The sequence below is a fragment of the Falco peregrinus genome, chromosome 5 (assembly GCF_023634155.1).
Source record: "Falco peregrinus isolate bFalPer1 chromosome 5, bFalPer1.pri, whole genome shotgun sequence".
Classification (NCBI taxonomy): Eukaryota; Metazoa; Chordata; class Aves; order Falconiformes; family Falconidae; genus Falco; species Falco peregrinus.
In genome coordinates, this window is record NC_073725.1 from 31,711,061 (window position 1) to 31,736,192 (window position 25,132).

At 38.4% G+C, this 25,132-nt stretch overlaps 1 protein-coding gene across 3 annotated transcripts in view; it reads right to left on the reverse strand.

The window, feature by feature from the left end:
* HDAC9 (histone deacetylase 9) overlaps positions 1-25,132 on the reverse strand; it is a 485,158-nt gene that overhangs the window by 213,533 nt on the left and 246,493 nt on the right. The window contains exons 4-7 of one of the 3 annotated variants that reach the window (XM_055803475.1): positions 17,383-17,624; positions 16,290-16,440; positions 13,980-14,106; positions 11,827-11,948 (exon numbers count right to left, since the gene is read on the reverse strand). In XM_055803475.1, coding sequence (XP_055659450.1) covers positions 11,827-11,948; positions 13,980-14,106; positions 16,290-16,440; positions 17,383-17,624 — 642 coding nt within the window. The remainder of the gene's footprint in view (positions 1-11,826; positions 11,949-13,979; positions 14,107-16,289; positions 16,441-17,382; positions 17,625-25,132) is intronic. The other 2 variants (XM_055803474.1, XM_055803473.1) reach the window with 2 other exon arrangements.

The following is a 25,132-nucleotide window of genomic DNA, read 5'->3' on the forward strand; positions in this document are numbered from 1 at the left end:
AGCATTTGGTTCAATACTTCAACTAGTGGTTCTTAGAAGTTGTCTACAGAGGGATAATGCTCAAAATAACTGTTTTGCATTAGCCACCCCTGTAAGCATTTCTGCTGCACATTATTAGCACATTTGCTCAGTTTAATTAATTCACTGTCAAGGTTGACTATGTTCATCACCCAAAGGCATTCTCTGTGTGGAAAAGAAGTGTCACATGGGGAGACAGTGCCAAATAACTTCTGAGGCTCAAGCTTTACTCAACAGCTTGGTGCAGACTAGCTTCCTCATGCAGAAACAAGCCCCTATGAATTAACCTTTTTTTGCTCCATTAATACCACAAATTCATTGAAAAGACCTTCATGTAGTCTATTACTTTCTGCAGTGATTCAACCATAAACCAAGACACTGACTCAGCAAGGTAATTAATGCATGTGGCTAACTTTCTGTACACCAAGTATCCCACTGGGGTTCAGGACTCAAAACTAGATTCATTCTATTCCACACAGGACACATCCTGCATCTCACCCTCCTGAGGAAACAGGGCCTCTCTAAAGTGCTGGAGGTGCTGGATGAGGTGGGGGTTGCTAGCTTAGATGCCTGCAATTGGTAGTGGGCTGAATCATCTGACCAAGGAGCCAGAACGCCAGAGACAAGAGAAAATCAAAGGCACATGGCCAGGAATATGACAGATGAGGAAAACAGAACTGTGTGTATTCATGGCAGCAAGCTGGTAGGTTGAGTTTTTCATCCAAAATCCTGCTAAGAACAAGTATACACCTGATGTTGGTCTAACTGGTGACTGTTAGCCTAGTCTTTTTGCTCCACAAATCTTTGCACTCCTACCACATTTAGCACTTTGGAACAAATAATAATCCGTTCCCACCTGGAGAAAGGGAAAATATATTTGAGAGTGTTTTGTGGTAAAGAAACCAAAAAAGACAGAGCTATTTTCTCTGAAGGCCATCAAAGCCCATGCCATTGATCTCTACGGGAATCAGTCGATAACCGTTTGAAAGATTTCACTAGAGTGGTTTTCATGCAAGACTAGCCTGAAAATGACCTTCTTTATGTAACTGCAGCATAGTTTGGAATAATAAGATGCTGCAATAATAGATCTTTTTCAGTCTCTTTGCTATTACCTGGCACATTCTCTTTTTTGTACTGGTAATAAGGAACTGGTATTACTCTTTAAATGACTGTAAGTGGGAAACAGATATGAAAGATACAGAAAGTATTAGTTTGAACAACAACAGTAGGTATCACAGGCAACCCAAGGATTGGGTACCTAACTTCTTGGCATGACTTATAATTATCTCTATGTAAAGGAGAACTTTGGTTCAAGGTGAAGAAGAAAGACAATGCCTCAATGATTTTTCTCATCTTTTATGGTAGCTTCATATAGTAGGAAAGAAGCTAGTAACTGTACTGTTAAAAATGGAAAATACACAGGTTTCTCTATAGGTACACATTAATTTTATCACAAGAACCATCCTTGCTCAGGAAACAAAACTTCTCTCCTGTGAAACATGATCCTGAAACAAAAGCATGAGAGATAGGAAAATGATTCAGTGAAGTCATTATGTCCTATACTCCACTTTGCTTAATATTAGCAATTTGCAGATACTAACTTTAAAGAATATAGCCTAGGGCCAGATTGCTCCTAAATGAGAAGACTTTTTTTTTGACAAGGCTTTGCTTCACTGTTTCTTTTTATTAAACACACAGAGATATTTAAGAAGAAGGGATAAAATCCTTTCTATGCATGGGGAGAGGACATATATATGAAGGGAATGTAAAAGATAATAATGCACTACTTTCTGATGGTTCCTGGACACAGTACTACTTTTGTATCAGAAGAGCGTGTGCCAACTTCAAATCAGTATTTAATGAACCCAGGCAGGAAATGGGGGATGGGAGAGGGTGCATAGTGAGCAGGTCCTCATCTCGAGGCTAATGCCATATATAGGAAACCTGAAGAACAGAAAGTGAGCTTTTGTCCAGACTTCGAAAGGCTCTAAAGTGAAAGCATTTCCTTTTCCTTGCTGGCAGGCTGGCTTAGAAAAGCTGTGGGGCAGTTGAGGTAAATGATGCTAAATTCAGCTACAAAGATTCCAACAACAGTACGAACAACAGCAGCAAAATTCACATCTTACTTGAGAAAGATAAATTGTTCCCTATTGCCGAGGCACCAGCTATTATCACTAAGACCATTTTGAAACAATAACTTGGACTTCTCTAATGTAATGAAGTTAACAGAAAGAATTTAGAAACAAAGAGTTCGTGATCTTAAAGTAAATCTTCTGTGGTGTTCTCTATTTAACTGTCTTTTTTTTTCTTTTTTTTTTTCTTTTTTTCTTTTAGCTGTGAAGGGTCAGATATTATACCAATATGAATCTATTCTATGCTGTACTCCAAGCAGGAGTTACTGTTTTTTTCCTGCCTTATATCTACCAAGTATCAATAAAGGAATACATAGTCAAGAAATCTTGCTTTTTTTTCACACCATATAGGCTGTTATTTTTTATACTATTGTACTAGACACCCATGCACAGGTAAGCGTTATGTGCTTTACAACACACGGTCATGACAGTTCATGCCTGAGATAACTTGAAGTCTAAGTTATAGGACAAAAGGGCTATGTATGGGTGTAGACCATCAGAGGTACAAGAGAAAATGAGACGGTACTGGTTAGCATGATGGCAGTATTGCCAGCATACCAGTGGCTTATCCTTTGCCAAATTTTTTTCTAGCGCTGTGGCAATGGAGAATTTTCAAGATACTGAATGTGGCTAATGAGATAACAGAGATCTCTGTTATGATTTCACTTGAAGCAGAAGGAACAGAATAGGAGAAAACACTGTGAAGAGATCCTCATTTTGTTGGGTCTGTTGCATAGCACAACAGGTTCCTGGTCCATGCTGTGGGCTGCCAGTCACCGTGGTAATATACATAAGTAACAAAGCAGCCTGCTTGTCTATGCCATGCCAGGACCTGCAGATTAAGGGAAAAGTCAAATCCCACTTTACAACTGCACCAATGAAAGTAGACAGAAGAGGCATATCTAAGGTTCCTAAGAAGCTAGTCTGAGGGTAGTGAGCTATGGAGAAACTTCCAAGTTTCCCCCTCAATGATGCAGGCAGTATGAAAGGCACAAGATACTCCCATGGACCATCAGAAAGGATAACAGAGAAGATAATTAACTTTCTCACCAAAACTATGAATGCAACTAAAGCCAGGCAGAAAGCTAGAGGGCAGAGACACGGGTCAGGGGTTGAAACTGCTTCCAGCTTCCTCAGCCGTTTTATGCAGAGCTGCAAATGAGTTTGTCTTTCTCAGAGACCTGACAGTCTCATGGCCTTTCCTCTGCTGCACACAGGTCCCGCAGACATGTAAATATTCTCTGCTCTGCAGAGTTTCTGACTTCTGCTCTGGCTTCCTGTAGGCAGCCACAGACTGTTTCAGCCGCCTCTACATGGCTGAATATATCAGCCATAGGCAAGATGAGCAGTGACTTTTTGTTTTCATACATGACTGACTGACAGTTGCTGTAGAAGGCCACGTCCCAGTACAAGACAATACCAGATAATGAAGATGTGGACATCCTCCCCACTGGCTGACAGACTAGGAGGTAGCAGCATGTAGTACAGTTCTGTAGATTCAATGATTTCTAAATTCTGGTGATTTAAAATTCCATTTCTGAAAGAGTTTAAGTTAGATTCATGAGACTGAAAGCTATTTACACATGCCCTCTAAAACTCTTCCAAGAACTACATGGAACTGACCGCTGGGTGGTCCCAAGGAGGCACCAGATACAGCAGTACAGGATGGAAACAGTGTTTTTCTGGCTTGTATCACCTAATGTGTTCTCAGCATATAACGAAACTGTTTCCTGTACAACCATTCACTTTAAGGGGAGTGCTTGGTCCTGTATGAAACCCTTTAGTCCCTTGCTTTATTTTACTTTTGTAAAAGGTAGAATGCTTTATTTTTTCAGACTAAGGTAAATATCCATTCTCCAAATCAAAAAAACAGGTTTAGTGAAACACATGGTAAAAGAGCTAATTAGATTAGAGGGGATCTTGCAGCCTTTCAGCTCTCTTCAGGCTAAGGAAGCCAATTTAACAAGATTAGAAAATTTTAATTGATTTCCTAAAGAAGGTTCCAAAATGAAAGATTCCCTGAAGCTGTCTTAAATATCTAACTTTTCCTTGTTATTAATTGCAGTCTGCATGAAACACAAAATTTCTGTTTTATTTTCCATGGAAACAAGTGTTATCTTTCTAGAAATGAGTTTCTGAGCTAGGTGTAGGAATTACTTAAGTATACTGCTTGCATTTAGCCAGAATTAGAGATCTTTATATTTTTTCATGAAAAGCTGATCAGTGCAATATATTTTGTGCTGGTATTTGTTCTGCATGTAACCTGTGAGGCAAAAGAGCAGGTCTCTCAATAGAATTCTTAATAATTTCTATTCTTTAGCACAGAAACAGCATCCCCTTGCATTTGCACCACTGGGCTATAAGGTGATTCCAATGAGGTCATGATTTCACTGGGCCTCTTGAGTCCTAATTAAGTCTGCTGAAACCATGGCATCTTAAGCTTTTTCCATGCAAACTAATATTATTTTCTAATAATAGACAAGGAATTAAAAAGCAAATAATAATATAATGTCTTGAAACACAACAAAAGAACAAGGATATTTTAAACTTAATTCTTATCTTCCCTGCACATCTTCGAATTATGTAATATTTTTGCAATTTTTTAGCACTTATGGGAGCCAAATTGCTTCAAAGTTCTCAGGAGGTGTCAAGGAGAAAGAAGAAGGTGATACGGGCCATTTAGTAAAGGACATTCCTAATTTGCATGGTAATAACCAAATTTAGATATGCATGACTGGCAGTCCTGGTTTGGTCTCCACTGGTTATTCTTGCCCCCACTTCATACCATTATACACCAGTTGGTTCTAGCTGGGAAGAAGTAATGGGAATATAATACCATACCTTCAGCAAACAGAGTAAATCTCACTCTTCAGCCTAAATCCTCCTCTAACACCCATTGAATCACTAATTTGCACAAGAAAATATGGTTTTTTTCAGTGAAGAAGTGCCAGAGAGAATACCCTATCCTCAAGAATCAAGGCTTTTGTGGGGTTACAATTTGATTGCTAGATACATGATTTTTTCTAGAATAATCATGTTCGTGATTATGTTATTCCCCAAGTCCCATACAAGAAGTTAATAGGATGATTAATTCCCACAGGTTTTAATCTAGGAAAATATCCAGCAGTGATAACACATTGATGGGAGGCAAAAGTATAATTTAATACTTCATCAGGCTTCAGAAATTTATTAAGAAATACCATCAGTTTAAAAACCTCCAGTTTAACAGGGCATCAGTGTTATGAGCAGATAAGAGCTGGGCAGGTCTAGATTGCTGAAGTGTACTCTTCAGAGTTGTTCAAAGGCAACACAGAGCACAGGGTGCCAAGAAAACAAAAGCAACCAAAACACGATGTATCCTTCTTTCCTAGCAGATGAGAATTATTGGCCAAATTTAGCTCAAGAGTAGCAAGGCACTTCAGCTCCACTAAAGAGAAATGAAAATAAAATTGGTTTCAAAGTTGTTTGGACTTTCAGAACATGGCTGGCTAACTTCTGCAGGCAAGGCTAACTTTCTGAAAGGATCTCTCCATGTTAAGTGAAGTGAGGAGAAAACTCCCACCTGTTTGAAGTCTTAATTAGACATTGACACTGTACCTTCACAATGAAACGGAATTAAAACAAGTTTACTTTTAGATAGGTTCTTTACGCTCTGGGATATAATTCCAGTCCCCTACAACTTAATTAGCTAAATATACAATGTAACCTTCCATCTGGTAGAGTAATTTAACAGGAATAATTGTGCACCACCATAACTCAACGAGACACTGAGGAAAACCATTGAAATGCTATTTCCTTTCTTTTGGAGGAGAATTATGTACAATTTCAGCATGCTTTGCATTTCTAACAGTTAAAGCCAACAGGGAGGTATCACTCTCATTTATATTACTTTCCCATGAGAAAATAAAAAAGGAAAGTACAAAGCTTATGCCGTTGTTCATGAATGGCTCTGTAATACTTACTTGGCTTTAGCCAGAACATGTTATTTGGCAGCTTAAACCCTTAATTAGGAGTTGTGGGTTTGAACAGATTTTTCAGTGAAACTATGTTTTGCAGGAGTTTGCAGAAGTGTAATCTTTACTAACCAACGTCTTCTATTTTGGATGATCTGATACCATGTGATTTCCACTTTTCACTTCTCTGTCTGTTTCTCTCTTTTTGTCATCTTTTAGATGTTCTTTACTTTCCTAAAGGTTTTCAACTTTCCCTACCCTAGATACAGTGGAAGAAAAATCCTAGTCCCACTGAAATCAAACAGGACAGTTTCTACTGACTTCAAAGAGTCTCAGATTTAATACACAGTATTTTTTAACTTATTTATCCAGAGGGAATAGACTTTGAAATGCCCATTAAAACCATTCCACTTCATTTTCAATGGACATTATGCTCTTAAAATGGTTTAGATTTTAGAACTGCACCCTGCTCCTTATTTAAGCTGTTTCCTTTAGGTTCAAAAGTCAAAAAGGTGTCTAGTATCTGATTACCTGCTTATCAAAAAGTTACACAAGCTACCTGTTAATGCTAATTTATGAAACAGTTCTGAAAACATATACAGTTTGTGTAAGAAAAGCTTTTATGTAACCACATGAAGCAGAACTTGTAATTCAATTTTGGCTATGCACTGGGCAGTGATAGGAGAACCAAGATGGTATTTGGACCAACGCTGGATAATTAGCCTAGCCATCAAGAAGGTTCAGTACCTAGCACAACAGATTAATTACTGCCAACACAGAAAGTGATATATATACAAGTAGTGCGATTTTTGCTAAAACAGAAACATAGTAAAAAAAACTTTATACAGGTCATCCTGACATTGAACAAGAATCACCCATGCATAACAACCTTTGCTTCCTGCAACTAGTAGTAAGTGATAAATAAAACATATTAGAGGAACAATCTTGCACTGATGGGAAGACTATGATGGTCTTTACAGGGATCATCTCACTGTGATAAGCTCCAGTGATTTCCTTTGGGCACCTCACCTGATCCAAATTCATAAAGACTGTTCATTAACCCAGGAAAACAAGGACTTTGAGAGGCAGGAATGCTCAGCATCCCCGAAAAAAAATTATCAATAAAATGAGGAGAATCATACCACGTTTGCCTTGTTTCCCTGCTTCAATAAACAAAGTGCTTCTCCCATTTATTGTGCCCACTCATAAACTCAAGAGAAAAAAAATGCTTCCCTCCACTAAGCTTGACTTCTTCATTTTGGCAGACATGGTAATGGAGGGTTTGTGATCCTCTAAGCCTTTTTTTTTTTTCTTTTTTTTTTTACCAAAGACCAAAAGAAATTCAGATTTTTGATATACTGTTACTTCATAGGAGAGTGTTTTCCTAGAAAATGCAAACAGAAATGGACTTTGGTGGCAAAAAAGGGAAAGGAAGAAAAACTTTCACACACAAAAATGTTTTTCTCCTCAGTTTCAACTGCTCCAGTAAATTACTGAGTCACTAAATGCAGAATGAATGGTAAGGAAATATTCTAATTATTATTTTTTTTAAAAAAAAATTACATCTGCTGAGTTCTTATTCAGGAATCTTTCACTCTCATTACACAGGAGCTATGCCGTTATTCTACTGCCTAATCAGGTTAACTTAATATGGTTCTTCATGACTGCATCACACTTCTTCTCTTTCATCACAATATTAAACAAACCTTCATCTCCTTTTTTTCCTGTATGAAATCATGTAATTTCTCCCCTTCAAGCAAGAACCTTGTAGTATTCATTATTTAAAACCCCCATGCTATATTTGCATTGAGCATGCTTGCAATTTTTCAAAAGCAAGCGACAAAGATCTCAAACAGTACTATTGTGAGTGATCTTCAAGATCTGTAAGCAATATGGAAGTTGTAATGTTACAGCTCCATCAGCAAGGAAAGATTCAACTGGCATAAAACCAAAACAAATAGAAATACTGATTGACATTGCCATTCTGCCAAAATGTGCTAAACTCAGGAAAGAAAAAACAGTTTATACTTGACATGATGACGTCCCCAACTTTCCCCCCCATTTTTTTCCAACAAAAGCCAAAACATGAGGCAAAATGCAGAAATTCCATCTATAGAAACATTTTCAAAAAGCATCCAGCTTTGGTTAGCAAGGCTAACCTTGATTGGAATTTACTGGCATTTGCTGGTATTGGAATTTCCTGGCATTTGCTGGTTTGCATCAACACTTGCATACAGAAAATCAAATGTTACAGATTGAAGAAAATGCAAATGTTATGGCCATTTGCCAGAATTTCTGCATTTATTTCAACAAGGTAAAAAAACCCAAAACAAACAAAAAACAAAAATTCCTTTGACAATCACTTCTATCCTATCAAATCCATGCTGTTTGCTACATTTTTGTTAGTTTTACAGTAACCTTGTCAAGCAGATAATATTTTCCTGGATAGACAGACACAGAATTATAGAGATCAACAATCAAAAGTTCCCTATACTAAATGATCAGGTCTTGAAAAGTGCACAGCTCCCATCAGAGCTCTTACAACAGTCAGTATGAATTTCAAAAGTGTTCAGTAATAGGGATGAGTTTTCAAACCTCTCTGGGTAATTTAGATGCATTAGTCTCATTGAAAGTTAATGAGCCATGTGCTTCTCAGGCTTTTGGGTGCTTTGCAGAAAACATACATTACAACTGGTATCCATGGTGAAAGTTGTGGGCATTTTGAAAATTTGATCTTAGGCTGTTTAGGCTAAATTCTAGCTACAGATGTGTAGCTTCTTATGGTATATTTATCTGTCCAGTGAAGCAATAGCTCCCCTTGCTCTGCTCTTTTGAAAGCCTGTCAACACAGAGCATCTGAATGCAGCTGTGCAAAGAGCTGCATATCCTGGCCTCTAGCCCCTAGGACACTCCCAATCCTCCACACAGCTAAGCTGCATGAAGCCCACTGCTGACAAGTTCTGCTGCATCTTGTACAGAAAGGAATAATCCACATGGTTAAGAGAGTTATTGAGTAACCATAGTCACTGCACTAGAATGTTAATTCTGGTACCTAACTGTTAAAATAGAAAGAGCAAGGCTCTTAATCTTTCCCTAGTTACTTGTGCATCCTAATCATTCCAGATTCTAGAAGAGTAAAACCTGCACAGACTATCTTCCTCTTTACCATAGTCTCTCTGAATTAATTTTTAAAAGATTAATAAGGACATGCCACTTCAGGACTAATTAAGCTAAGGTTAGATTACTGAACAAGAATGTAAGCAAGCATGATTTATGATTTACAATGCCTGTGTTACACTCGGTGTTCCCTTAGCACTGAAAAACACATTAGAATGTCAGGAGAGAATCATTCAGCTTTGCTGTCCCATTAAATCTGATCTTAGAGTAACTGCTTCTATCAGAATTATCTTCCAAGAGCATTATATTACAGCTGAAGAAAAGAAAGATGATACCTCTGTATTTTATATTATGAATATGCAAAATGAAACTGAGAAGCAAAACAAAGATGTGATTAAAACCCACAACAGGTATTCCTTTCTTAAGGCTGCAAGGAATGTGAGGTCTGCTTTCGTATGAATTGCTGACATGCAGGTTCAGCACCACAGAGGGTTTACCAGGAGCCAGTGGCAATAAGTGTTCATAGCCTAAAGGAAAGGAAAAGAGGTTCACCCCTCATGGTAAAGGTCAGATTTCTGCAGGCTTATAGCCTGTCCATACACATGAGTGTTCATGGGACATCTTTGTCTAGTAAGGTCCCATGAGGATGACACAGGCTCCACAATGTCCCCTCTGCCTGGAGGATGGCCCTATAACCACCCAGATCAGTTTAGGGTCATTTGACTTTTGTTGATCTGGTTCCTGTTGCTTTTACTCTCAACCTGATTATTGCAACCTTTGTGGGGATGTTGCTGAAGGCTGGAATTAAACAGCTCTAGTGCACAGAGAGATCAGATGTGTAAACAGGATATTTAATAGTTGCTATATTCATGGGTGTGGAGAGCAATCAGATATACTCCCTTGCTAACATACAATATGCTGTACACTTCACTTATATTTGCTTATCAGAATCACTCTATAAACATCACAGAAACAGTTGTGCTAATGATTATATTAGTATTTGTCTATTTATTCTGTAGATATCTTTTGAGAGAGTCATCATGTCCTTTGTTCAGTTCTGGAACTGATGCATTGCATGCCCAAATATTTGGAATAACATATAGAAAACATCTGGATTTAATTATATTATAGTCCTCTTATGCAGACAATGGGAATTGAATTAAGGAATATTTTGAAACCCCCACAGAGATATAAAAGTATTAGCAGCTGCACGAGAACTTTACTGTTACAATGTTTGAAAATGTTTTGTTTTACAGATCAACAGTCTGACACATCATAAATATCAATCATAACATTTAAGATATATAAATATGAAAGAAAAATTGTAAGTTGTATTTTAAAAACATGTAATTAATTCATTGCATTTAGAAGATGTAGAGTGTGTCCTTTTTGTTTAAAAAATGAAAATGTATATTCTATTGGTACAGAAAATGTATCTATTGCACAGTGGTATTAAGCAAAGAACCACATAAGGGCTTATTGTGATTGAACAGCCTGAACAAGATTTTATAGAATCTTGTTATTTTGCCACCATATTATACAAAGAGTAATTCAGCTAGAATAAATTAGCACTTTGCTTTTCATGCATTCATTCCTTTGAAAATATTTGGGGATATAATATGAGCTTAGAGAGTCTGCTCCAAAGTATTAGATGCAGACTGGATTTTCATTCTGAATGTATGCTGGTTCCAAATGCCACTTCTTTTCAAGTCAGTACCAGTTTTGCAGTTAGTTTTCAATCTCCCAGTGGCTAAATCACATTCAAAGGCTGTTAGCGCAGTAGGGGGTCAGACTTTCTCTCTGAATGTAACTATATCACTCAACAGCAGACTCATGCAATAAGGGGTCTAATGTTTTCTTTCCCCCCCCCCCCTCCTCTTAGTGTCTCCCTGCATTCCTGGATACCAGTCAATGCACCAAGGACCTGAGGCAAAAGCCACAGGGACTCCACCACCATCCTTCTAGCTTTCTTTATGGTGTAGAAAAAGCCATGTCTACAGTTCACCTGCTGTCAAGACAAAAGGTTCAGTTGCTAAATCCTCTGAAACATTCTGAAAAGTTCAAATGAACATTTTCTTGTACAAGATTACACATTCCTATGTGTAAAAAGCATACACAAACATGTGCATGCACGTATGGATACAAATTTTCGCAGCCAATGAGACTAAGTGTATTAAGCTAATTCCTCTTCTTTTCATGAATTCCCCTCAAAATGTCCTGAAAAACATTGTCTAAAGGCAGCACGCCATCTGAAGACAGATTCTGTATATACCATGCAAAGAGAGAGCGCTATTAAACCCAAAAGTAATATTGAGACAACGCAAATAATGCTATAAAAGATCCGTGAAATGATGGGCTGTTTAGAAATCAAATTTATCAGGACTGAAGCTTGCACTAGCTGTTAGCATTGGGAAGCACTGACTCTCGATACCATGTGGTCAGTCCAACTTCTTAAAGATGCAGTCAGGATCTTTGAACTTACCCATAGTATCGTGCTGAACAGGCTTTGTGGATTATGATATATGCCTTGTTGATGGACAGCTGGGTTAAAACAAAGGGTGGGAGAATCACTGGGTAAGGGGCTCGAATAAACTACGCTAACTCACCCGTTTTACGAAGTGGAAAATCATCCTTGGCATCCTGTGCTCCTGGTAAAGTGTATTTGTATGGTGGCGAGGCCCCACTCAGGGGTGGAGAGCTTTGATCCAGTGAGGTATGGTGGGCAGCCCTGCAGCAGACACAGAGAGGTCACAAATTAGCAGTCACTGAGGTGACCAGCAGTAACTATCTACACATGTTGTACACATGTCTCAGCTGTGTTTATGTTCTTGTTCATCTAAGTGTGCACAACCACAGGTTCATGCAACCAATTTCACTTTTACAGTAAGTTATGGAACTGTTTGGAATGGCCAAGAATGCACTTTTTGCACTCATTACAGAAGTCACATAGGATAAGAGTCATGTTGACCTACAGACAGGATCTGTCACCAGTTTGGGGAATTGACCATTTTAGATTGCTGTATTTTAATATGAACCAGCTGAGGCACAGCAAAATCCATTTAAGTCTTGTTTATCACATACAAATAGATGTACATTGATCCAGCCTCTTCTATCAAAATGTGGAGGATTTTCAGGGCAGGGGTGCTTGTATAAAACTAACTGGAAATACTGAGTTATTATTACCTGCTGGGGGGTGGGGGGCAAACTATTTAGTGGACAAAGATAAAACTGTGCATTTCAGTTCACTTTTTAAGTTTTGTGAGTGCACTGCTCTGCAGCACATAGCACTAACGTCAGCAGAGAAGCTCCAGGCTGAAGAGTGCTTTCTGACAACTGCTGGATGAAAGAAATAGTGTGGGCAGATCTTTCAAATCTGGAAATAGCAAATTGCAAAGAAATTGCATCATTTGGCCCAGAGACAGGTGGGGTTTGGTTGGTTGGTTGGTTGATTTTTCTATTTAAAGGTGAAGAGAGGGAAAGGAGGCAAATTTTCAAACTTTGTGTTTGTCTGAACATTATGTTACTTGGCCTTTTATGGAGTCTCTCCCTATCTTTCCAAGGTAGTGTGGTTAATCGACAATACATCTCTATCAAAAGGGACACTACCGAGTGGAAGTACTACCTTCCCTAGTGTAGCAGAAGATATCCTTTGCAGAGCTTCTCATTCTCATTTGTCTGAAGACTCAGAACTAAGCTCAGATTATGAGTCCAGAAATCTTACCTACTCAAGAGAATTTTACAAATTATTTTGAATAAAATAAAATAAAAATTAAATTAAATTAAAATAAATTAAAATAAAATAAAATAAAATAAAATAAATATTTAAAAAAGTACTGCACCTTCACCAGAAACAACGTGACTATATATTAAATCATGTTACCACAATGCTCTGATCAGCTCAGAATGGAAACTCCAAGGGCAGGCCTTCAGGAATTCTTTTTAAAAATAAATAGTACAAGTTGGAAAGCTAGTGTACCATATGCATTTCTGTTTGTCCTATTGAAGGTCAGTTTGGGCATAACATTTGAAGTCTTTCAGAAATGTAGCCAGTTCATTTTGTTGGATTGACTTATGTGTCTGTTGTAATAAGGAAGTTAAAAAGGAAATAATTACTACTTTTTTTTAAAAAAGGGGTAAAACCTGTAAAATCTGTAACTTTTACAATGTTAATAGGCTCATTACAGGACTCAACAAAATCACTTGTTTCTAAGTGGTCTAAGCAGATTCTTATCAAGGCCAAGGCATCATAAGATTATGCAGTTCTGAATACTAAAATGCATCAGAGTAAGAAAAGTTAAATGACTACTTCAAATCCTTCTTAAAATCCTTGTGAGTTACACCATTCAACTAACTTCACTGGAAAGCAGCACTTCTTCAAGAAGAAACAATTTTTGTGATTGATTAAAAATCCAAGTAAATCAAACACAAAGTTGTTCTAACTGCAAAAGCCAAAGAGACTTGGAAAAATGAAAAGTCTAGTTATAAAATTTGTGATACCATCAAGAGCTGAAGCAGTCAAAATAAAAAGTTTATACACATTTCTGACAGCACCTTGTTCTGAATAGCTCTCATCACATTACTGAACACCACATACTCTTCAGTTCAACCAGAAATATTACACTTCTGGCTTTCTGCTAACTTCTTGGTTGAATTGTCTTGTTCTAGAGGCAGACTCTCAACATCCCTGCTGGAGAAGCATTCTGGCAAGTTTTAACAGATACCTCGATGAGGCAAGGAAACAGCTTAATATTGAACATACGTGTACCAGAGCTTGGGGTGACGGCTCATGGAATGATTCTTCCCATTTGCTGGAGAGTCTTTTGTTGCTGATTTACTCAACAGGAACTCTTGAAGTTTCTGCTTCACTTCTGTACTGGCCACTGCTCCTAAGACACAAAGAATTAAACATATCTTATCTTTACTTAAAATTCATTTTGAAAGGAAACGAAAACCAAAATGCAAAAAAAGAGCCTGTGTCTTGCTGCTGGAAGTTTTGTAAACTATAAAAAATACTGGTGGAAATCAGTCAAAATGAGATAACATTCAGATTAAATGTTTGTCTGTAGAAGACTGAAGTTGGCCATAACCCAGAAATCCAGTGAAGTCATACGGAATATTTCAACAGTTGATGAGGTCATTTATCCAGGGCCAGATGTATCTAAAGAATTTAAATTATTTCCTAATAATTCCTAAATACAAAACCAAGGAAAGAACTATAAAGATAGTGACAGAAGGTCACTTTGAGTTTGCAGTAAAGAATGTTTTTTCATTTAGTAAAATAAGAGCAATAGCACAGCAAAACAGCCCTCTGAACGCTGTCTTGGTTACGAGCAGAGTGCCACAGAAAGAGCTAGCAGTAAGCCTTTTTGTTCAGCCTCTTAAGACCTTGTACCTGTGATGTCTGGAAGACAGACCACAGTCTGAAACATGAGTCTTAGTTGAGAACTCTACTCTTACGACACAAAAACAACAGAAAGACCAAAATGCCAGGAAGACACAGTGCATTTTGACCCCTCTTGGTGGCTAGCTCAATACAAGTAAGGCGTGTCAGTGTCAGGTTAAACTGCAAATTACTATTTGCAGCATGGGACATGATTCTTTACTCACAGCCATAATACTCTTAATAAAAAAAAGCATGAAAAGGAAAAACCTTCCTTCAGTTTTCAATCAACAGTGACAAAAAAAGGAAGAAAAAACATTTATTTGAAAGTAGCAGCACTAAGGCATACTGATACTCTAAGTATTTGGTTACCCAACCCTGACACAGCACAGCTAGCTGGTGAGCATGTCCCCCTGTGACCTGGTTCCCATAAAATACCTCTGCTGCCCCTCAGCTTCAGACGCTAACTCCCCTCTCTGCACCTTCCTTCCCTCCTCTACTCAATAAGTAGGTCAGCAGCAGCAAACGCTGGGGCTGGGTCCGAGGGGTTAATACTGCTCCTTAGCTGGCTGCTACACACTGAACAGGCACTCAGCAAGCCAAACTGAGAAGGGAACCATAGAGTTCATATCGCTGCTTTTCCTCTGGTGCGAGTGCTAATAAAGCCCAACTGTTTATATGGAGCTGATTTTTCATATCACTTACAAGTACCTTTTGTTCCTGCAGTTTCTGCCCTCCTCCCAGTGCTAATTCAACAGGCTGGTGATGCTTTCATGGGTTCATTGTTCACCAAAATACTGGAAGCACCACGGACATGTTAATTTCTAAAGCCTACAATATGGTACATCTAGAACTGTTGAACTGATACATTTTTCTTGGGTGGAAAAATCAGGCAGGTGCATAATGTACAGCTCTTTTTGCTTCAGCCTTTGTCAGTTAGTTCTTGTGGTCATCTAGCAGGGCAAGTAACAACGTCTGCTCGTGGCAGCTTCATTTTGAATACCTTCACAATGTACTTTAACCTGATTTGTAAACTAACCTCACTAAGGAGAATTATTTGTATCTGTCTCCCTCTAGTGAGCACTAAATCCCAACAGCATCCTTTGTATCTCTCATTTGCCTTAGAGCTGTATATGAGCTAGAAGTAACTCACGGTTGGGTCTCATGAAATGGCATCAAGAACGAACATGAGGCGGTTTGAAAAAGTACTAGCAAAATTAATCAGAAGTCTCAGACAAAGGTATTAAATATTTTTTTATCTTTTCAATCTTAAACAACATTGAACATAGTTGTTACGATCAGCAAGTAATTTGATTTTTTTCTTGTTTTATAGTGCTTTCTGTATTGGGAAATAAGCTCTTCAGAAAGAATTTCTCATGTGAAGCTTTAGGCTTTCGATTTCCCTCCTTTTTTATAAAAAGGTCTAGATTCTTGAGAGACGTATACACAAGTCTGTCAGAATGTGCTTTCCTACAGTCCTCCAAGTCTGCACACAAATCAGCAATACGTTTCTGTGGGTGCATCAGGTGGCCCTGCTTTTCTGCAGACACAGCCCTGACTTCTCTAATTGAGTATTTCATACAGTAATAGGCTTGTTTCAGGTTCCTGTTCATTGTCCATTTTGGCTGCGAGAAGGCAAAGGGGAATAGATTAATTTCTTATTAGGATTCATGGTACATTGGCTCTTACTTTCTCGGCCTCTTTCTTTGCCTCGGAGGGGAGGAAGCTGCTGTTCCCTGCGATGCCTCTCCAGTTCCTGCTCTTGTCTCTGCTGCTCCAGTTTCTGCTCTTTTTCAAGGAGTTCTTGCTGTTGTTTAATGGCTAGGAGTTCCTGTTGTAACTTGCACAGAACAAAAAGACATGAGAAAGTGCAGCTTGCACAGGTCAGTCCTGGCTAAAACAACCCCCTTGAATAACTATCAGTGCTTGCTTTTGTGCATATACTTTTCATCTCTTATGCACCTCTCCCCAGCCTTTTAAGGGGGATAAGTTGTTACTGGCTGTCACTAAAATGAACTCTAATGTCAGGTAGCAGCTCGCTGCTCTGGTTTCACTTCCTTCTCTTTTGGCAAAAACGCCTGGAAATTGCACAGGGTTCTTTGCCAGCGCATCACCAACTCTGGCTACCGTGCTCCGCTGCATTTGTCAGCTCCATCAAGCGGAAGCTTAGCACAGTAGCATAATGGCAAGTAGATCAGAAGGAAAAAATGAAAAGAAAGGCAAGATCATAAATTCCCAGTCAAAATCCATTATAGCAATCCTACTGTAGTGCATGTAATCCGATAAATCATTTTATTTTTACATTAGACGAGGCAGCTTAGAGAGGAGTGAAAACACCACACTTTCAGGGCCCGCCTCCATTTTACAAATGCAAATATTATGCACTTGCCTATCAATTTGATTTGTGGGCACAAACTCAAACAGCAGCCCGAAAAAGAAGTCTTCTAATATACTCAAACCTGCACATACAGAACAGACAGCCATATTGAAGTCTGGCTGAAAATCCAGCATTTTAAAATAGGCAGTTTGATTTTCTGTGGATGTGGTGGCTTCAGTAGCTTGAGGATTCTCATAGTACTGCCTTGGTTTGCTGTGAGCAACTTGCTGGTAGGTGCTAGCAGTTTTGCTTAAAAAGGCTTGTATCACCCAGATACAAAGAAATAAGCACTCAGACACCACCTTTCAGTCACAGCAAACTGTTCAGGCACGCTCACTTTTCATGTCTACCTAAGCACATTGAGCTTGCAGATAAAATGAGGAATAAATGAAAAAATGTTGCTACCTTTATGTGTTCCTGGAGCTGGGCCTGATGCTGGCGGGTCAGGTTTTCATGCTGCTTCTGAAACTCTGCAATCAGCAGTTGTTTCTGAATTTGCTGCTGCTGCTGGATCAGAAGTAGTTCCTGCTGTAGCTGCTTTTCACGCATAATTGGGTCCACCATGGGAACCATCATCCTGAGATCAGTTCGCAAGTCTAATGGTGAGATAGGCTCTAGTCCCACGGGAACCTCTGACTTTACATCCACTGTGGGAAGAAAACAACAAAATGTATATATATAAAATATAACTGGAGAAGGAGAACAGAGACCATTTCTGCTGGGAAAAAGACCAATTTCACTCAAGGACTGCTTCAATGTGCAGACCTAACAAAATACTAATGCAGTCTATGCTGTATGCAGACTTCAGACATTCCTACTAGCAGCTGGAGATTTTACAGATTATTTTATCACTTTCTTTCCATTCTCTGCAAAAATACTCCCAGATTAACATTCTGCTAAATAGACTAACAAGCAACCCAGTTCTAAAACCATGTCACAGCCTACTGGAGCAATATTTAGTGACAATATCCTAGGCACTATTAATGCTCCACAATAAACACTCTGGGCACTTCTTCAGTGTAAGATGGACTTCCAGTTCCCACTGCACTGCAAGCGATTTTCCAAAGCTAGCGTGTAAATTTTCTGAGGATGGTGTTACACATGAACAGCTATGCAATGCTACTTAGCTACTGCATGTAAACGTACCTGGCAAACACATAGGAATAACGCATACAAAATTACAGGGAAATTATTTGACACACAAACCGAAAAGTTTTAGTACAGCTTTTCCAAAAGTGACCGCCATGCTTTAACTGGATTATACATAATACACTATATATGGCTCACAAAAAAATTAAAATCTTGATATGTTCTACTTTGTTGCAGCAATGGTTTATGTTGTTAATCCAACCTTAAAGTATTTATTGAAGAATCCTGAGGTTTTCTATCTCCTTATTTAAATTGAAAGGTCTAGAAAGAAGCAGAAGAAAGAGATTTGATGATTTTCACTACAGTACTTGTAAAGCTCAGATTTTCACATTAAGTGGAGACATAGTGTACCTTTATCTATTTCAAAAGAACAAAACCCTAGGAAGTAGCATTTCTAGAAAAGGAAAACAAACAGCAGCTGAGGGTCTCTGCTTGGGCTCAGCAGTTCTGATTCCATCCACGAGAGGACAGTGGAACACAAACACATGCACTCCTGTTCCTAGTGTTCCACTATCTTCATTGGAAAATAAGATTATTAACTGAAAACAAACATGCTGTCAGAAATTGCCAAGGAACAAGACTTTAAGCATATTTTCTCCTTTTGCTTTGCTACAGCTGTATTTGTTTTCACGGAGAAAACCAAAATGAAACAGAAATATTGTAGCAAGCAGGAACAGTAAAATTGAAGCAGCAAAAGTTGAAACTGCAGCAAATGGAGAGAACTGAATTCTAACCATAGAATCAAATCTACTAGTAATATGTTTTCTAAAAAGGAGAGATGAGGCACTAAATCTATTCCACTGATCAAACTCTTTTCTTCTCAAAATTCTGGAAAAATACAATTTTCTGAGTCTTTTTTTTAAAAAAATCCTAGCAACTGTGATTGTAAACCTCAGACCATAATTTGCCTTCTTAACCTGCTATCCCAACAGAAAAACTGTGTCTAAGTGCTTATTTTTGTTCTGAGACTAATCACTAAATTATAAAAAATAACCTTCAACTTACAAAAACTACTCTTGATTATAAATAATTGCCACAGACCAAGACAAACGGACAGGCAAACCCCCAGCCTTTCATCCCATTTATTCAGCAGCAATCCACATTCCATTTGTCTAGACTAAATATAGCCACGTTTATACAAGAAATCAATAGTTCTTGCAGAGAGCAGAGCAAAGACATGAATATTTCATCAAACTCAGACAGAAATGGCAATCAGCAAACTGACAGCAAACCGTGTAGGCTGACTGGCCCTCCAGATAGGTCTCTGGTACTTGGACAATGGCTCATTCCCTGCAAGTCACAATCTTATCATCAGTGCTTTTCTATTTTTAACATTAATTGCATTGTAGGTGACAAAGGCTTATCATGTTTGAAGTGGAGAGATGGATTTTCTTACATCTTCTGTGACAGGGTAATAAGCCTTACTAGGAGCAATAATAGTAACCGGAGCTCGGCAAACCCTGCAGGGTCTGGTTCGCAATAGTGTTTGCAAACTGAACCCTGCAGGGTTTGGTTCACAATAGTAGTTGCAAACTGAACCCTGCAGTTTATTTTGCAGATACTGGCTGCCAATCAATCCCCACAGGTCTGCAGGGTGATTCAGTCTGATTATACATCCTAGCTCTGACGAGCATCCCACTTCATTTTCAGAGCACTTTTGTGAGAAAGGAGGCCTTCATATTTTTCTAGCAATGGAAATTTTCTTCCACTATTAGTACAACTATACAGCTGTTTAGTTGTATAGTAATTAGTATGACAATGTACAACTGAAATCAGGCTCAATTTGATAAGATACACATTTTCAAGGATTTTCACACATTCAAACAATATATCTAGCGCTGGAATATCTACTCCATCAAGCTCAACTTTACCTCATTCCTTAATGTGGGGGAAAATAAACATTAGGGTAGTTCTAGATACTTGAATCCATAGAAATCAATACATAATCTTTCATGTCATTTAAATGCCAATGTTTACTGACAAATAAAGACAAGCATGTATTTCCTGGAATAGATATTACTAACATTGAGGTTACTGCCAATACTACTAATAACTGCTGACATAGTTATACTAAATTTTGGGGGTAATTATTGTCTTAAAACTGTAATAGCTGAATGTTAGCTGGATAATAGTCAACCTCATCAACAAAATTATTCTAAACAAGTAACTATAAAATCACCAAACTGAAGGGCTTGGTACTGTCTGTTAGGCAGTACTAATGCCACAGGCCATTTACATTCTCCTTACTTGTTACCAGCTGACAAGAAAGAGACAAAGCAGCCCTGTGGGGCTACATCAGTGTGAAAAGTGTGTAATGGAGCAGAGAATCAGAATCAGTGTCTTTAAAAGCTTTGACTTTTAGCTGGAGCATCTTCCCCAACCCCTGCCACCCCAACACAATTTTCAGTCTCAAAAGAGCAAAGGCAATCCAGAATGTTTATTCTCATCAGGGCTTTGTATGTTTTTTCACCCCCTCTACACAGATATATGTATTTTTCAGGTAGAAAAGGAACTTTTCTAAGTCTAATCAGTGCCCCCAGCTTCCAAATATGACAAGAAGCAGTGGGATATAGGACTTCAACAACAGTAGTCATCATCAAGATGTTAGCCAAAGAAGGAAAAGGATGAAGCATGAAAGAAAATATTAATCAGAGCTTGAAAAAGGGTAACTTCACTTTAAGGAGCCTTGTTTTGCAGGATTTCCAGTATCACCAATGGAGTGAGGCTGTAGCAGGCATGATTCAGAGCGGGACCCTGCCCACCCTCTCCCCACTGCGGTCTGGAGCAGATCCTTCCCAACAGCTCTGCCGACTACAGAGCAAGCCTGGGATTTTTCTCTAAGGTTAAATAAAGACAAACTCTCTGAGCTCATGTCAGCTGTGGTGAATAGAACAGTAGGCTGCAGAATACTAACTAAAAACGTTACTGAAAGCTTGGTGATTCCAGGAAGCATGCCAAAAATTGAGTAGAAAAATATTTAATTATCAGCTACAACACACTGCAAATGGCATATACATTTACTTTTCCTATAAATACTCAATTGCTTTTATCTTGAAACATAACAACAACAATAGTTGTCAGAAGAGCGTCCATATCAATTATATTCCATAGATGGCACTTTCTGCAGTGCTTCTGACATTCTGTGGAGAGAAAATAAGATACTTGCAAAATGGCATGCTTGCTGAGTAGATTTAGATGCCTGGAGCGCATATAAAAAAGAGGTAAAAGAGCTTGTTTTAATCCTGAGGCTTCACTTTTTGAAACCATTCCTTAAAATGGGAATCACTGAAAAACTGAGTCTTCCACTAAGAGATGGCATTTCAAGCTTTGTTTCTTGCGACTAGTTTTCATTTCCAGTGTATTAGAACACACAAATTTTCCAACTCACGAGTGCTAAAGGAAAATATCAGAAGATAAACCAGCCCACTTTCTTGCCATCGTGTCTCAAGATGGGTAATCTTCTTTTCTGTTGGCAGTTACCCTTCTTGGCAGACATTTATGCCATCTTTAAAAACAGGAACTTAAACAAGGTACACTCCCCTCAGCGGAACAGTTGCCATTCTTTACTGAGAAGCAGTGAAGAAGAATTCTAGTAAACCCACTTACCAGAACATCTCTTCCAGTACATATGTGGTTCTTACATTAGAGGAACTGTCTGAATTTGCTGTGGCTGCAGGGATTCAAGCTAACCTTTTCCCAAAGGAATTTCTCGGTTACGCTGTTGGGCTGGGATAGTAAGGAAGGCTGGAGACAGGAACAAGGCATGAAGCCGGTGAGGCTCTTCCTCCTGCCTTGGTCATCCAAGGCAGCATCTTACTGGAGAAGCAATTCAGGTTTACAAAGTGAGCAAGGAGGACTACAAAAGTTGAAATGCTAAATTGAAATAACATGTGACAAGAGACAGATGACAAGCTCCTTCAACCGGCAATTTCAGTAATTGGCAATAAATGCATATTCCCGAAAACACACCAAACAAAGTAAAATCTAGAAAATAATTCTGCCAAGAAATGGCCACACCTTACCCCAGACATCAACTCAGTGAAGAGCTGAAAGTGAAAGAAAATACAGAATGGGAGAACTGTTTATACTAGTGGTACACTTTTGAACTCTTTTCTGCAAGACAGAGCCCACCTAAAGTTATTCTCAACTGGTACAGTACTTTTCATAGTTTTCATATGCTTTTCATAAAATGAAAACAAACCAGAACAGTTCTGCACGTTTTACTGTAAAAAAAAACCTGTCTCCATTTGGCCTCTTCAAAACCTTCCTTTTCGCATGATTAGCCATCAGTCAATCATGATATAATCAGAACACTAAGGAATTTACAGAAAAGAACTCTAAATGGTTGAAAGAGTGGAAAATACTCTCCCACCCCAATAAAGATAATACTTTAAATTTACTCTCCAGTTTAAACCTGGAATTAAAGAATTCTCCAGATTTATGTGCCATCTCATTCAGGACTTGAAAAGCACCAATACCTGAAAAGCCCTAGCAGTGTCTTTGAACACAGATGGAAAAGATTTTGGAAAAAAACTGAAAAAAATAAATACTGTAGGAGGCTGAAAGTTGCAGGAATAAGGAACAGAGGGTAGGAGTGAAACTTTGGTAGGCAGGTGAGACACAAAGTAACTGGCAGGAGATGGAGAAGAAAAGGACTGGTCAGGCAATAAGACATGAATGGCTGACCAGAGATGGAGCACAGAAAAAGGAATTAAAAATTCCGAGCTTTCCACGCTGAGAAGCAGCATTACAGAAGTGTTGCTCACTCTGTAATCCAAGAGCAGCCCTGGCATACTGATATGGCAGCAGTGAGGCCACAGTGTAAGTAAAGAGCTAATAGAGAAGCAATGTGTCTGTTGTGAGGAAGCTGGGAAATTAAGCGAGCGATGTGGTTTTGAATAACCATGACTAAAGAGGATGGAGTGTGGCATGAAAACTACTACAGCAATTGTTCAATGTTCAAACTTGCAGAAAAATGGCCTAATCTGGAGTCCGATCCCCAGAGGAGAGGCATCTTGCCGCTTTCTGGCAAGACCTGCACAGCAGACTGCAGGAGTGAGAGGAAATTTTAAGAATAACTAGTAACATCAGAAGTACAAGTCAGATGATCAATAGACTGTGAAAGTTTAGGTTACCTTCTGTGGGATGCTTTTACCATCCCAGCTCTGGTGGCTAAAATCTTGTACCTCAGTCCTCAACTGGCATAACGTCATTCCTCTGTTAACTTCAATATAATAGGCAAAGCTTCTTCATGCCAGCTGAGAAGCTTGATGAAGAATCTCTCTCATGAGTACAGCAGTGAAAAAAGATAGCCTTGAGAGCATCTCAGTTTAATATGGGGACTAAAGCATCCAGATTTAGGGTGACAGTTATAAAACTTTTTTCCAATATCTAAAATAAGAGATTTTTTTTCTCGCTCTAACAATTACGCTAAAGGATGCATCCAAGCTGAAAAAAGCGTCACTTAGATTTCACTGAATGTTATTAAATAGTTTTGTTTAATTGTACATCCTCAATCATACTCTGGATTTTGGTTGTCACAGGCAAGTAAAGCAGAAAGAAGACAGAAACTGCAAATGGAAGATTCTTTCCAAAGGCAACACGATGACTTTTTATGGCAGTTAAGTACTCGACTGCAATTTGTACTTTTAAAATTTCCTCCTTTGGAAAGGAAAAGCACAAGAAATTAAGACACATTTCAGATCAGAAAAAATACTTTCCATTTATTTTCTTGGATTATCCTTCAAGAGCCAGTAATTATTTTAAGCAGTACTATCACTGAATTAGAAGTATAAGTGAACTGTCAAACCTAATGAGGCACTCAATTGAGTTTATAGTATGAAGGAGAAGTGTAATAAATTAGACTAGAAATGTATTCCCCTTTGTTCTATAAAAGGGATTTTATCATGATTATACCTTTTCCTTATTTCTTTTAAATGTTTGCATACATGTCATAATGAGAAGTAAAATAAATGCAAACAGTGATCCGGGCTTTGATTTACCATTTTCTTATTTCCCCAGGGCCTGGAAAGGAAGCTCAAACAACCACAAACTTCTAAAATATCAGTGAGAGGCCTTGAAATACCAACACTGAAGTTACAGCTAGCTGGGTTTTTTAAAATATCAAAGGCTTTATATATTGATTTACTAAAATCAGATTCCTTTGCTGCAAATAGGCTTTTGAGTCAGTCATAACAAACACAAACATAAATGCCATCTAATTTGTTATAGCCAAGAAGTTTTTAAACGTTACAGTGTTCACTGTTTCTTCTCTACTGAATACATGAGCAAAAGTTCCACTTATGAGCCTGCCGGAGTTCATGCAAATATCAGGCCAACCACTTCTGTCACAGGAATAAAGGCAAATGTACCCAGTAAATCACATCAGAATGTGAAACACTTTTAAACTCAAACCAAGGATGATCTGTTATCAAGAAATCCAAGCTGAGCTATATTTGGGTTTCTGAGTTACTTTATTTATATTTCAGCTAGGAGAACACTTGCATACACATTCTCTATGCTCATCAGCACACGGGCATATTTTCACTTTCTAGAAAAATCCTTTTGATATAGGGAATCCAAATATCCTAAATTTTAGATACTACTGTTGCAGGCAAGATAAAAACAGGACAAAGTTAAATGCACATATAGTTAAAAATGTAGAATTTCTATGTAACTTTCTTCTCAGTTCCAAAGTCCATGACGTACCAGCAATGTTATTAAATAATGTTAATATATCAGTGTTAATAATGCTTTTAACACATGGTATCAGGTTAAGCCAATTTGACCATAAAGTGCCCAGCCCATGTCAGGCATACACAAGAAATGACAGGGAAGAATGCAAAACAACATTCTGCTGGCTGTGTATCTTCTGTGCATGGATCAGTACCACTGTCAGAGAGATCATACTGAAGATGCCACGTACGGTTTTATTTGGTGGCAGCACCACTTAGCAGTTGCAGAAATAAGTAGGTACCATGCCTCCAAATAAGCAAGTGCCAGCTTA